At 47.8% G+C, this 14047-nt stretch overlaps 5 protein-coding genes across 5 annotated transcripts; 1 reads left to right on the forward strand and 4 right to left on the reverse strand.

Annotated features, from left to right (window-relative positions):
• Positions 1-382: 382 nt before the first annotated feature.
• Positions 383-1567, reverse strand: PENARI_c020G08723 (ceramidase; the record flags this gene model as incomplete). Its single annotated transcript, XM_022635065.1, has 7 exons — positions 383-545; positions 608-725; positions 797-1078; positions 1144-1287; positions 1339-1399; positions 1455-1467; positions 1515-1567. The coding sequence occupies 7 exons, from the start codon at positions 1565-1567 to the stop codon at positions 383-385; spliced, it is 834 nt and encodes a 277-aa protein (XP_022485043.1).
• A 2181-nt stretch (positions 1568-3748) lies between these two features.
• PENARI_c020G01769 (uncharacterized protein) lies at positions 3749-4162 on the reverse strand (the record flags this gene model as incomplete). The annotated part of the gene is made up of 1 exon (XM_022634948.1): positions 3749-4162. One exon carries the CDS (start codon positions 4160-4162, stop codon positions 3749-3751), a length of 414 nt encoding a protein of 137 aa, XP_022485053.1.
• Positions 4163-5287: 1125 nt separating this feature from the next.
• PENARI_c020G06685 (uncharacterized protein) lies at positions 5288-6372 on the forward strand (the record flags this gene model as incomplete). The annotated part of the gene is made up of 2 exons (XM_022635027.1): positions 5288-5821; positions 5881-6372. The coding sequence occupies 2 exons, from the start codon at positions 5288-5290 to the stop codon at positions 6370-6372; spliced, it is 1026 nt and encodes a 341-aa protein (XP_022485055.1).
• A 2095-nt stretch (positions 6373-8467) lies between these two features.
• Positions 8468-10258, reverse strand: PENARI_c020G01854 (dihydrolipoyl dehydrogenase; the record flags this gene model as incomplete). Its single annotated transcript, XM_022634950.1, has 4 exons — positions 8468-9307; positions 9372-9854; positions 9945-10024; positions 10120-10258. The coding sequence occupies 4 exons, from the start codon at positions 10256-10258 to the stop codon at positions 8468-8470; spliced, it is 1542 nt and encodes a 513-aa protein (XP_022485101.1).
• A 1203-nt stretch (positions 10259-11461) lies between these two features.
• Positions 11462-13058, reverse strand: PENARI_c020G10719 (MFS transporter; the record flags this gene model as incomplete). Its single annotated transcript, XM_022635099.1, has 2 exons — positions 11462-12742; positions 12798-13058. 2 exons carry the CDS (start codon positions 13056-13058, stop codon positions 11462-11464), a joined length of 1542 nt encoding a protein of 513 aa, XP_022485119.1.
• Between the last annotated feature and the right edge of the window lie 989 nt (positions 13059-14047).

Genomic DNA, 14047 nt, shown 5'->3' on the forward strand with positions numbered 1-14047 from the left:
CCTGCATGTGCCAAGGGATCTGTTGTTTCAGGTGGCACCAGGCATCCAATAATGTTGAGTTTTACCTCATGGGCTCTGCTTAAGCGCCCAGCAGGGTGCGCTAGTCAATGCACATACCAGATGCCAGAGTCTCCAGACATGAATGTCTTATTGCCAAAAAAAAACCAACCTCGTGATCTACACGCGACCGATATTTCCAACGATATATCGATATTTATGTTGAAGGTATCAACTAACAGACGCTCCGACTACTGTCCCCGAATTTGAGTTATTAGATACACATAGATCAGGTATCAAACCTAACACCAAGCAATTCGTCCAAGAATGAACTCCTCACGGGATGATTGGCAGAAAGATCTCGAACCGTTTCCAATGGAACCATTTAGCCCTGCTTCTTGGATGATTTCAGAGATTCTAGAGCTCGTGTTGCTGGACCAATGGGCCAAGCAAGATCGTTTGTGGGATCATCGTGCACTTTACCAGCCGTAACTAGGTCCACAATTGCGACCGCGACGTAGCCGCCAATGGCAGTGAAGATGTGCCACCTGTTTCTCGTAATTAGCGATACGGGTCTATCGGATATATAACCAAATGCTGGAGAACGTACCAGCCGTGAAGCTCAGTGAAGAATGCCAGGGGCAGCCCAACTAAGTGTCGAGTTTCGGTCAATATTCCACAGGCCCAATCGTCAATTAGCCACACAATATAACCAAAAGCGAAAGAGACTAGAGTTGTCAGTGATTCTGTAGTCTTCCCATCTAGGCGGACGGGGAATGTCTTAGGAGGCGCAACATACAAGAACCAAAGAATGCGATGTTGCGGATCTTTTTCCTGATCAAAAGATCTGGTACTTGTTGAGCGATAATTTTCAAGCTTTCGGTCGCGATCAGGTATACTGCGATCCCGAAACTCACAGCGTGAAGGATGAATTCGTCCATGACGATATGGATCACCATCACCAAAGTGAAAAGGGTAAGAAGGATAAGTCCGACTATCCTAGTCCGTTGTGGACTAGCCTTGAAAGTAAGAATGCGATACAGGAGAGGTGTGGTGAGAAGGTGCATCGACAGTTCATCCGCTTGAGTCGTAGAGTTAGAGGGTGCTAATGGTGAATGAAGATGACGGGAACCGGGGAACACCAACACATCTGTGTGTGATATTTGAGAGTCATATGATAGCCTCCTGAGCAGACGCCAACTCCAATCAATCCATAGTATGAGATTGATCGAAGGCCACCAGACTGCTGCTTTTGGGCGAGCTTTCTGAGGCCGTAGATACCGTAAATTACTAGACGAAATTGTTAATTGAGCTTGGCATGTTTGAACTTAGTGTACTCACTAAACACGAAGCTACTGAGTGTGTTTATGAACTCCGCGACGAATCGTGTCACTACATAATCCTTTTAGGCAAATCAGTGGACCTTTCTAGAAGGTTGAAGTGTACCAGGGATGTACCTCTTCGCAGAAACTAAAATGAGTTAGTATCGCAGGACTTGACGGAGGATTCTAACATACTTCAGGTAAGAGGTTTGGGGTCCCCAAAAGGGAGCAACCACGTAGCGATCCATCGTGTAAGAAGTAGAGAGTGTCAACCTGGAACTCTCCAAAGCCAGAAACCGGGTTGCCGGTGACGGTCGGCAAAAAAGCGGTAAACAATGGCTGGATAAGCCTTGCCGGATGTTCCCGCGTTTAGCCCTTAAACACCTCGGGCACAAAGCCTTTGTATCTTATTTCCCAACTCGAGTAGTCAAATATTATCGCTGGTGGAGGGGAAATTATTTTCGTCCTTGTTGAGGATCGAACTTTCGAATAACTAATGGCGGTATTTAAGGGCCGGTCTCATCGCGTTTATATTCTTATATGCTGCATGAATTCAAAAAGGACGCAGCTAAACTTGAATTCATGCATGCTGCTTCTGAGCGAATGAAAACCGCACATGGCCACTACGACAGAACAAGGGATTGAATCCGCCATTTTACATCCTTTCACGCTTTATATGGTTAATCCACCAGTTTTTAATAACTACAACCTAAGCCACTCGAAAAAGGGCAAAAAAGTGGTGAAAAAAGAGGTGAAAAAGAAAAGGTTGAAATAGAGCGAAAATATGCATAAAATGGTATACTTTCCGGTATAAATTAGACCACTAATGTACCCAGGTGGTTGTGGTGGTCAAATGTCCCTTGCCCTCCAACTAGCTCAACCTCCAAACTGAGAGCCCCTCGTTTCGAGGCCTTTCCGTTTTCGTGGCAGAACACCAGACGCATGGCATCTGTGACTATACCCTCTGGTACGGGGATCAGTCCATCTCAAAGGCCATCAATCTGATAATCGTGGAGGCAAAGAAGGGCTTTTCTGAGACAATAATAGCCCAATGCCTAGGTTACATGGGTATGTTTCTCGAATATATATACCTTTCTGACTGTCTAATCTCTAAAAGCTACCGGTCATCAGGAATGGAAGGCAAGCCGACCGTGCCGCAGTACTACCGTGTACGGTGTGGCAACAGATAGTTACAAGTTCACCTTCCTACGCATCAACCAGAAGAGTGAATGGACGGAGTTCACGATTAGCACCAATCAAGGCTTATGACGGAGTTATGTCAATGCTTGCTTATAATGCGTGAGGCTATTAGCCTCTCGCTATGTACGTTCCGAATGGCCTCGAGGGATTTTTCAATGGAGGAATTCCAGTGATCGCTGTGGCCGCCATAACCTTGTTGACATACCAGAAAGGGAATCGTACGGGCGGGCCCTGGAGAAACCCAGGCTCACGTGGCTAATATGGAGAGGTATTCTTACCTATTTTGTACTATACTTTCCAAGGTTGCTTCTCTCCCTCGTGCCCTTCCGGAGATCGTGACGGCTGAAATACTTGTAGAATATTAGCGACGATAAGTCTCGTATGCTTTAACTAGAATACTTACTTAGGGAGTAATTACAGCCATTTGAGCCCCATAGGAGCTGTGAACATCAGTCTAGGCTCTCCACCAAGTTCTAGATCATCCGGCCTTACTCCTTTTACAAGATTTAGTCTCATCCCGGGACTCCGCCCATGACAACCGCTCAAGATTAACATTTTTATTAATAATTTCTGTATAGGATGCGGCTGGGAGTGACATAGAACTTCCACCAGAGGGCGATACAGAGAGACCCATTCTTTTTTCAACAATATCTTTCTAGGAGACTTAAACAGATATTGGACTGGCACCAAGGTCTTGCTAATCTGGATACTAGGAATTATCCGAGCATTTAAGTTGTTTGAACCTTCTTTCTATGAAATGCAACTTGGTCATGTAATTTATAATTTTAGCTTCATTTCCATTCATACATCGGTCAGTGAGACTGTCCATCCTAGTGGGCCATGTATTGGGTCGTACCAGCTATTGAAATAAAACTGTAGCCAAGCGATGCCAGAACTTACGGCCCGTTGCCTAAATTAAATACAAGAGTGAAAGCACAAAGAGCACGACTGGTCAAACTCGATTGGAAATTAATCTCAAGGCGAACCTTGGAATCTTCGTGAATGGAATGGAACAGTAAGTATTGTGGCCTGGTATATAATACCCAATGGAGACACTTCTTGCGCTCCATCGGCAACACGCATTGATGATCCGGATGCTGCACCAACCGGAAGATACAGCGCTGGGATTGGGAGCCCCAAATGCAGTCCAGGTCCACCAGCGCGCACCGCAACCTCCTCTTCCAAAGGAGAGCTGCTGAAACCTTCCCACCTCGGGGAAATATTCTTCTTCATCGGCCGGAACGAAGCGCAAGTGCGTAGGCACGTAAGGCTCGGACATTAACAACGTGGCGGATGGAAGCGTTATGTTTTGCAACGGTTTCGAGAACGTTCAACGTGCGAAAAATAGCGGGCTGGATAAGGTCACGCTCGTTGTTTTCCACGGCAAAAACCAACGTGCTTGCGGCGTGGCTAACACCTGAAGCACCTTTAACGGCTTCGTCAAATGCGGTCGGCGTACTCATATCAGGAACAAGTATCGTGGATACGCGATCGGCATACTTAGAATGGAGACTCTTCACTCTCTTTGATGCTGCTTCTGACCGCACGGTACCTCGGACATTGTAGCCGTGGGAAAGAAGTGCATCTATGACATGGGACGCTAGGTATCCAGATGCGCCTGTTACTAGCACTGGATCCCGCATTATGGTGGATTCGGGCTTGAGGGCCATAGCAAAAAAAGGTCGGTTACGGAAGGGGCTTTGGTAATGCAATATACGACTAATGGAAGTCAAACTGTATGAGATCCAGTAAGCTTAGTGATACTCAAGTGTTGTCCGTCCTTCCCTCCTCCTGCTTACCCTCCTATTTATGCTGGCTATGAGGTTCATGAAGCGGGGTAAATTGGCAAGGATGACCCTGGATGGTATAGCTAAATAAGCCATAATTTATGGTCTCTCATATAGTCGACAAAATCGTCAAATGATAAAATAGATAGAAAGATGAACCTTCGAAATTGCTGTGCAGCATTTCACCCAGACATGAGTGAGGGTATTTATGCATAAAGTTTTGGTAATGACCACTCTGGTCTAGATGCGCCTCTCCTCGTACTCGGCTTTAGATCTTGGTTGACTTTCTAAAAATTCGCAGAAAAAAGATTGTTTAATGTGCGAGGGGGCCCGAGGAAGTTGAAGTTGAGTTTGAAGAGTTCAGGATGTATAGGAGTGGTAAGACCCACGTCGCTTGATGTTGAATTTGATAGACATATTTCCCGATATAGCAGAAGTAGGGCACTTACCAATGGTTCTTACCATCTGGTAACGCTAATGAGATGTCAGGATAAATTACATCATACATGCTAACCCAATATGGAGGTATGTTGGGCTTGGCGTTCGAGTCTCGTATCCTAAGCCACACATGAGGTCACCACCCTAGATGTGCCGTGCTCACTCATCTGATCATTACAAACATGTGGCGTTTCTGCTGTAGTAAGTCTCCGGCACGGACAAATTACAATTACAGTCCCTAATCTGTCTCGGATATTCAAATTGAATTCCGCATTAAGTTACCGACCGTTCATTACCAATCTACGTACTGAATTTGGAAGTATGATCATGTCCGCTGTTCCCGACTGGTTCACTTGGAGGGAGAATCATGGCCCTCCAGGAGTCATGAGTCATGGCTTTTCTGGCTACTCTCAATGGATGACTATGGCTGATGGAGCATGGTACAAAGAGTCCTCGACATAAAAGCCGTCGGGAGACCCATCATTTTCACATTCTCTACGACTATGCTTTACAGTCACCATTCCAACTTCAAGAATCCCAAATATGTCTAAGCTCGTCGTCGTCGTTGGCGCAACCGGTTCCCAGGGAGGTGCAGTCATCAGCGCCCTTCTGCAAGACCCCATCTTCAAAATTCGCGGCTTGACCCGCAATAGAAACAGCAAGGGTGCTCAAGCCCTCGCTGCTCAAGGAGTTGAGGTTGTTGCAGCGGATTTGAATGACGAGAAGAGTCTGATTGAAGCCTTCAGGGGTGCGCACGCCATTTACGCCATAACGAACTTCTTCGAACCATTTGTAACGGAAGGGCCCGAAAAAGCCGTCGAGATCGAGTACCAGCAAGGTCTCAACCTGGCTCGTGCTGCTTCAAAAACATCCACTTTGGAGCACTACATCTGGAGCACCCTTCCCGATGCCATGGCGCTGTCGAAAGGCCAAGTTGCCGTGCCTCATTTTGCCGCTAAAGCTCGGGTTGATGAATTCATCAAGGCGGACAAAGCACTGCTTAGCAAGACGGTCTTCCTTTGGATCACTTTCTATGCGAGCAATCTGTTCTTCCCAATGTTCACGCCAATTGATGCTGTGAGTGCTAAACTGGATCTTTTATCTCTCGCCATACCACTGACAATTTATCCTTAAAGAAACCTGTGGGAAGGCACATCATTATGCTTCCTGTCGCACCAACAACTCAAGTCGCGTCTCTCGGTCCTTTGTCAAACGTCGGTCTTGCCGTCCGTACCGTCCTCACGAACCCCTTTACAATTCCTAATGCAGACGCTCTGAGCTCAACTCCGGCCAGATACCTTCTTTTGACTACCGGATTCTACGATTTCAGGGATTATTATAATATTTGGGCGAAGGCTGCCAATGGCAAAACAGCAAGTGGTACCACAAACCTTGATGTTGAGGTTCTCGAGATATCGGTGGATGCTTACGACACGCTTTGGCCTCTCTGGGGCAAGGAGATGCGTCTTATGCTGGAGTTCTGGGAGCTTGTGGGGCCTGAGAAGAGCTGGTCCACGGTTCATGGTGATGATGTGATGGTGAGGCTGCAGGATCTATTGAAGGAAACTGGGCCAGCCATGGTTGGTACTGAAGAGGCCTTTGGTGAGCTGGATTGGAGCTCTGTCTGAAACCCATGCTTGTGATTACAGAGATATTTTTCTACTTCCTGTTGTTTTGAACTTTTTTGGATGTTAGCAAGCCAGTTAATAAATTTGTGAACCACAAGCTGAGCGCATACAATTTCCAAGCTGATTTGGGCACCGAGGTGATCGAGACCTTGCTGAAGATGTCGGCGTTGCTTCCTGAGCCCAAGTACAGTAAGTTGATATCAATAGAGAGCACTGCATGTACTAGCAGACTTATTTGTCGGGCACCTCGTGGGCGGAAGTACTGTGCCTGGTTTCCCTTCATGTTATGCTCGTAGAGTAGAAGTCAAATCTCCAAATAGCTTTCCCTTTTTCCTGCTAGGCTGGAAAGCGGCACCTTGGTAGATAGAAGTGAAATTTGTATAATCTTTTGCAACTTTTTCTATTGCAGTATCTAGCCTTTGGTGTAGATTCTTGAAAAATATCAACCCTATCAATACTAACTGCTTATTATATATATATGCTGTCCTGGTAAACACCTGAGCATCGTTCGATTCAAGTATTGTTGAAATCCAATACATGTGCGGTTTCTAATGAAATTAGCATAGACTAGAAAAATAGTTCAAGGATCAGAATTGGACGTTGTCAACGTTGGAATGTTTCAGAAACTGACTTTGGAACAAATGGAAAAATTGGATGATCTACCCAAGGCTGTGTAAAACCCACAAGTTCTTCTCATGTGGTGTAGGGGTTTAGCATCGCTCGTTTTCAAATAGTCTGACTATTGATCCGTGCAGACCGGGGTTCGAATCCCCGCATGAGAGCTTCTTTTTTGCTTTTCTTTTAATTTTTCCTATCACCGAATGTTCCTCTTTCTCCATTGCTTGCTGATACATTTTTTTGTTTTCTACTAAGAAGTGATGTTACGCGTCAAAGCGCTTTTTCCTCGGCTTCGTTGTTACTAGTTTGCTCCTTGTACTGTGCTTGATAGAGCCATAATCTGAGATTTCTTTCATCATACCATCTCATGTGGTGTAGGGGTTTAGCATCGCTCGTTTTCAAATGGTCTTGACCGTTGATCCGTGCAGACCGGGGTTCGAATCCCCGCATGAGAGCACTTCTTTTTTTTTTTCTTTTTTGCAATTTTTCTACCTTAGACAATATTCTTTTTTCTGCGTCGCCTGCGAAGGTTTCTTTCTTATTCCTCCCCCTCCTCCTTCTTTGACCATCTTCGTATGTAGGTAGAGTCATGTGTATTTGCTCCGATCTACTCGCTGTTTATAGACTCTTACCAGGTCAAACCGTCCAATCAAATTGTCTCATATGGTGTAGGGGTTTAGCATCGCTCGTTTTCAAATAGTTATCATACTATTGATCCGTGCAGACCGGGGTTCGAATCCCCGTATGAGAGCATCTCTTTTTGTCTTTTTGCTTATTGCTTCAAGTATATATCTACCTACATGTATTTACTTTTTGCCTACTATAGCTGATATTCCTAGATAGCTATACAAGATTCGAAATCACACTTGGGTTTCTCAAGTTTTTAGTAGATCGCCTAATTGGTCTTAGCGTTAGTTTATGTACGGGGAGCCATACGGACCTATAGTGCGAATATGAACAGTGGGTCAGTGGATCTATAATGGCAAACTCTGCTCCATTTTTCATCCAAGATCCGATATGGTGTAGTGGCTAACATCGTCGTCTCTCACACGACAGCCGGGGGTTCGATTCCCCCTATCGGAGTTTCCTTTTTGCTTTTCTTTTTTGCCCCCAGAGTAGGAGATCGCATATCGGATGCATCTGCAGATATGGGTGGATACGGCTTTTTTTTTATAGTGAAACAGACACAAGACCAGGTCATGTCGAGCAGGAACCGAGAAACTGGCTTGGAAACGGTTGATGTTCATGTACTAGAAAGTTATAGTCAAGATGTAATGTACAAAGACCAGGGACGGACACTTGCTACTCCGGTAGATACTGGAAATTACAGTTACAACAGCATTTGATTACTTTCAAGAACACAGAGGAAATTGATTACATGAAATGCTACATGTAGTTTGCTAGCTTGGCTAGTCTAAATCAAAAAAAGTAGTACATGGTAGGGGTAGAGGATATCGGGGTCAAGGCAGGTCAAGGTCTAGAAGTGGATGGGCTTGGAGTAGGTGGCCATGGCAGCCTCCTTGAAGGCCTCGGAGAGGGTAGGGTGAGCGTGACATGTGCGGGCAATGTCCTCGCTGGAGGCACCGTACTCAATGGCAAGGGTAGCCTCAGCGATCATCTCACCGGCACCGGGTCCGATGATGTGGACACCGAGAACGCGGTCGGTCTCGGCATCGGCGATGAACTTGACAACACCCTCAGTGTCGAGGTTGGTCTTGGCACGGGAGTTGGCGCTGAAGGGGAAGGTACCGACGCTGTACTTGACACCGGAAGCCTTGATCTCGGCCTCGTTCTGGCCAACCCAGGCGACCTCGGGGTGGGTGTACATAACGCTGGGGATGGCAGCGTAGTTGACGTGGCCGTAGCCCTTCTTGATGTACTCAACGGCAGCGACAGCCTCCTCCTCGGCCTTGTGGGCGAGCATGGGGCCGAAAGTGCAGTCACCGACGACACGGACGTGGGGAACCTTGGTGCGGTACTCCTGGTCAATGACGAGACGGCCACGGTCATCCTTCTCAATGCCGACGTTCTCGAGGTTCAGGCCCTCGGTGTAGGGGCGGCGACCAATGGCGACCAGGACAACATCAGCGTCGAGGGTCTCCTCCTTGCCACCCTTGGCGGACTCAACCTGCAGGGAGACGGTAGCACCGCTGTCATCACCCTTGGTGACCTTAGTGCCGGTCTTGAACTTGATACCCTGCTTGCCAAGGATCTTCTGGGCCTGCTTGGCAATCTCGGCATCCATACCGGGACCACCGATCTGGCCAAGGAACTCGACAACGGTGACCTCAGCACCGAGACGGGACCAAACGGAAGCCTATTATAAGAAAGAAGAGTCAATTCGTGCCCAAATTGAAGCAAATACCGTGGTGAGAACGTACCATCTCGAGACCGATAATACCACCACCAATGACGACCATCTTCTTGGGGACCTCAGTGAGGGCGAGAGCACCAGTGCTGGAGACGATGCGCTTCTCATCGATGTTGAGGCCGGGGAAGGGGGTGGACTCGGAGCCTGTGGCAATGATGATGTTCTTGCCGCGGAGGGTCTGCTCACCACCGTCGTTGAGGGCGACCTTGATGGTGTTGGCATCAACGAAAGAACCGGCACCCTTGATGTAGTCGACACCGTTCTTCTTCAGGAGGAACTCAACACCCTTGGTCAGGCCGTTCACGGACTCGTCCTTGGCCTTCAACATCTGGGTGAGGTTGAGCTTGACATCGCCGACCTCAATACCGCGCTTTTTCGTGTCGTGGAGAATCTGGTGGTAGAGGTGGGAGTTGTTGAGCAGGGACTTGGAGGGAATACAGCCGACGTTCAAGCAGGTACCGCCGAGTTTTCCGCGCTTCTCGATACAAGCAGTCTGCCAGGGTGTTCAGTTAGCAAGTAGATCGCGATGATTGGATCGAGCCAATCGAGAGCCAACAAGCTCAGGGGGCATTGTTTTGCGCACCTTCAGACCCTCTTGACCGGCCTTGATAGCAGCGACGTAGCCAGCGACACCACCGCCGATGATGACGAGGTCGTGATCACCTATTGCCCGGCAACCCGGAAATCAGCAATCGCATCCGGGAAGCACAGGGGATCTCTCCGAGGACGCCGTGACAGCAGCCCAAGCAATAACTCACCTGCCTCAGATGCATAACCGCGCTTTGAGCCACGGACCAGGAGCATGGGAGTGGCAATGAAAGTCGAAGGAACAGCCTTCGGGCCGGCGTTGCGGAGGGCAGCCCGCGGCGAAGCCCGGGGGAGGACGGCGCGGAACATGACGAAAGAGAAATAAACGGACGTAACGAGCTACACAAACAATTAATCCTCCAGACCAACGAATTGGAGGTGTTGAGATGCGTGGGAGGGTGATTCGAGGTACGGGAAAGAAAGGACTGAGCTTTGCGGTATTTTGAGGTTTCGCCGTACTCTCTTATGTAAGCCGGTCGGGTTGACTCGGTTGGCTTTACCGGCATGACGCTGCAGTCCTTTTGGTTCGAGTACTTACTTGAATAGCTGATTGATAATCTGTGAAGTGATTCCAGAAGAGCTATAGAGCAGAGTTATGTTTGTCGTGGGATCTCACAAGCCCTATACCCCGACAACGCCAAAAGCGGCGGGAACCCAACAGTTCTTTCCCGCGCCTAATGTATTCCGGGGCAAACCCAGGAAGATTTATATGACTTAGTTCCTCTATTATTATGAATGGCATTCTCCACAGCCTTCTACCCCAGTCTACTCCGCGGGGATCCTTCAATTCTTCTCGGTCCGCTTACAAGCGGGACTACCGTTTGGTGGCAAACACCACCTGGGCAGGGTGACTTGTCATGGTAAATTCCCTCAATTACCTAGGACTATATATGGTTCCTTCTAGATGTCGTGTACAGACGTATTAAAATGAAAGTTACGTGGCGAAGACTCAGGGATATATCCCGGCAGGTAGAGTGAGTATACGTCTACAGTAGGCCTGGTGAAGAGAGCCCCTGAAACCTCAGGTTTGCACCTGCTCAAATGTACTTAGATGGTATTGTTGGCCATGACCAAAACAAAAGATTCGTAGGTAACTGTATGCAATAATAAGTGGTGTGATGTTGCAGAATCTATACAATTGCCAGGTTCTGATGTGGTTGGGGAAAAAGTCTTGGCCCCCAATGGCAGGGATCAACCCATCGGAGGGGAAGTCGCCGATATGCGCTATATCTACGTCTTGCTGCAAGTTTCAGTATCTCTCACAATATTAACAAGAATCACAAGGACTGACAATAAGATGAATACACACCCTCAGCTTCGAAGAGATCGTCAGCATGTGGAGCTCTTAGTAGAAAGTCCAAGTTGGGGTGAAGAATGATCTCACGGAAAAACGGCAACTTCATTATGGAAGCTTCACTGTGAATCAGCATGTGTGCTAGCCATACAGCGAATAAGTACACCAGAAAGGTACCAGCCGGATGTATCCTTTAGACCAGACTCGATATTGTCCATCTAGCCCTGGTCACGAGACAGCTTCTCTTCCTCCTTCCGATTTCTCTTCTGTCGGCACTTAATCCCATAATGCGCAGTGAGCCACAAGCAAGGAGAAACAGCAATGGAAACAAGGGCCAGAGTGGTATACGCCCAACCATTCCCCATCGCAGAAACCATAGGGCTAATGGCAGCCGAAGCTGCTGCACCGAGCTCACAGCGGAAAAGATTGTTGGCCGCAGTTGCAGTTGCTGATTTTCCAGGCCATAGATCAACCATCAGTGCATTCAACACTTGGTTCGTGCCGATGAGTGCCCATCCTGCAATGAAAAGGAGAATGACGGGGGCTGCCAGGTTGACCTTGTGACCCAACATCCAGCCGTATGCGAGCATTGCCAGGTTACTAATGTAGTACAGCGGCAGTGCAACTTCCAACCTTGCTCTTTCAATGTTGAAGTTGCTGATATCTGTGCGAACATTCTTCACAACGGGAAGACCTGCTCTCTTTGCATGTCGTCGGTAGTTCCAGTCGACTATTTTTCCAGTTGTAAATGCTGACACGACACCTCCTCCGCCGATGGGGAGATACATCAATGCAGCTTGGATGTCGTTGAAATGGTAGATCTCGTGGAAGGAGGTTGAAGCTCCAGTCATGACGGCGTAGAATCCGGCGAACAATAGCCCTGTTGTGATTAGGATCACCGACGTTTCGATATCCAAGACGACCTTCATAGTCGGAATGGGAGACGGGAATCGAAGCGAGTAGTTCTTCCGCACCTCGGCTTCCTTGCCTGGGTCAGGTGCGAGTCCCTTCTCCTTGCGCTTCCGATGCCGAATCACATCCGAGATAGAGTTGTTCAACGCAGGCGGTGGGATGGAGCCATCGCCAACGACCTTCCGGCAGGTCTCGGGTAGAAAGAGACCGAGTATGAGGAAAAAGACTCCACCGAAGATGAGGAGGAACCAGAAGATCCAATGCCAGTTTGTGTACTGACTGAGAAGACCACCGATGATTGGTGAAAGTGATGGTCCCAGCATACTTCCAATTGAAGCAAAGGCGATGTATGAGCCGCGCTCAGAGGATGTGATCATGTCTCCCACCAAACCGTTGGCCATCGCGACAGTTCCACTGCTGCCAGCACTCTGCAGGCACCGAAGGACAAGAAGAGCGGCATAGCTATTCTGGAGAGCTAGACCAAGGTTGGCAGCGAGATAGACAGTGAAGCAGATGATGTAGGCAGGACGACGGCCAGCAGTATCAGAAAAACCGGCGATGAACATGGGTGCCACACCCTGCATAATCTTCGGAAGAAAAGATCAGCCATTTCATCTCAAAGACAGTCTCCATCCCACTTACCAGGTATGTAGTAACCGTCAAGTTAACCTGGGATGTGGAGATGTGTAACGCATGCGCGATAGTGGTCAGTGCGGGCAGGTAGATACTCGACGACAAAGGCGAGAAGAAGCTGGCCAAAGAGCCCATGGCCACAATAGATCGCTTCTGGCCCACAGTGAACTGCGAGTAGGCTTCGAGGTGTACATCTGGCTGGCTGGCAGCTTCCTGCTTGCCGCCAGAATCCTCGTCGGCAACGCTTCCTGACATGTTTGCTTTCTCCATGTTGAGTCAGCGACAGGTCGGGGATTTACAGACCATGTGGAATGATCCTGGAAATGCGCGAGGCCTGAAATAGCCCGATCAATGCCTCGGGATTTCCGGGACAGGGACGTGATTAGAGTTGGATGAGCGCATCGCATCCCGGTACCGGCATCGGCCTGATTAGGCAGTTACTTGAGCCTCATCCTTATGCTTTGGCTGTCTGGCCTGGACGTTGCCTATGAAAACCCAGTCTTCGGTAAGTGCAAAGGAAATCTTGCAAGATGTTGCAATGTCTCTGTTAGTCGTCAGGCATACCCGGACAGATGTTTTGGTTTGAAAACAAGGCAAATGATGCACCTCGCTGGAGATATCGAATACTGTGTTCAAATCGTGGCGAGACAAGCCATAGACAACGTGGAACGAACCAGGCTTGGCTAAACCGATCTGCAGGAACAAAGGAACAGAAATCCATCTCACAACCTTTTTGTGACTCTAACAGCAATCATTTCATGGATAGAATCTGATATTTGGGGATATTTTGTAGGTCTTTTTCTATTCTGGTGTTATTTTTCTCGTAGGTTGGGATTTGGAAAAGGGCCTTTCAAAGAATTCGGGGGCTGGAAAGTCGGATTTCGTGAACATTTAGTCGTGAAAAAAGGCAAATCGTGAACGTTTTGGCCTCGAAAATGTTTGGATTTTGGACTTTTTCGGGGTCAAAAAACTAATTCATCGTAGGTTTTTGTAATCAGAATGATTTTCCGGAGGTTATTTTTCTATGGTATGGGCTTTTAGGGACTTTTTATATGAAAATCAGGATTTCGTGCACATTGTGTCGTGTTTATCCCTGGTAAGACGGTGTTTACTAGGTGGTTTTCAATGTCATGCCATTTATCTTCAACGTATATCGCTTTTCTCTCAACGTGCGAAGAAAAAAAAATGTATCTTATCATCCTCTCTATTGTTTAAACAACATTTCGTGGGGTTTGAGAGAGTTCTGATGTCACCAAACC

The sequence above is a fragment of the Penicillium arizonense genome (genome assembly GCF_001773325.1).
Source record: "Penicillium arizonense strain CBS 141311 chromosome Unknown PENARI_contig020, whole genome shotgun sequence".
Classification (NCBI taxonomy): Eukaryota; Fungi; Ascomycota; class Eurotiomycetes; order Eurotiales; family Aspergillaceae; genus Penicillium; species Penicillium arizonense.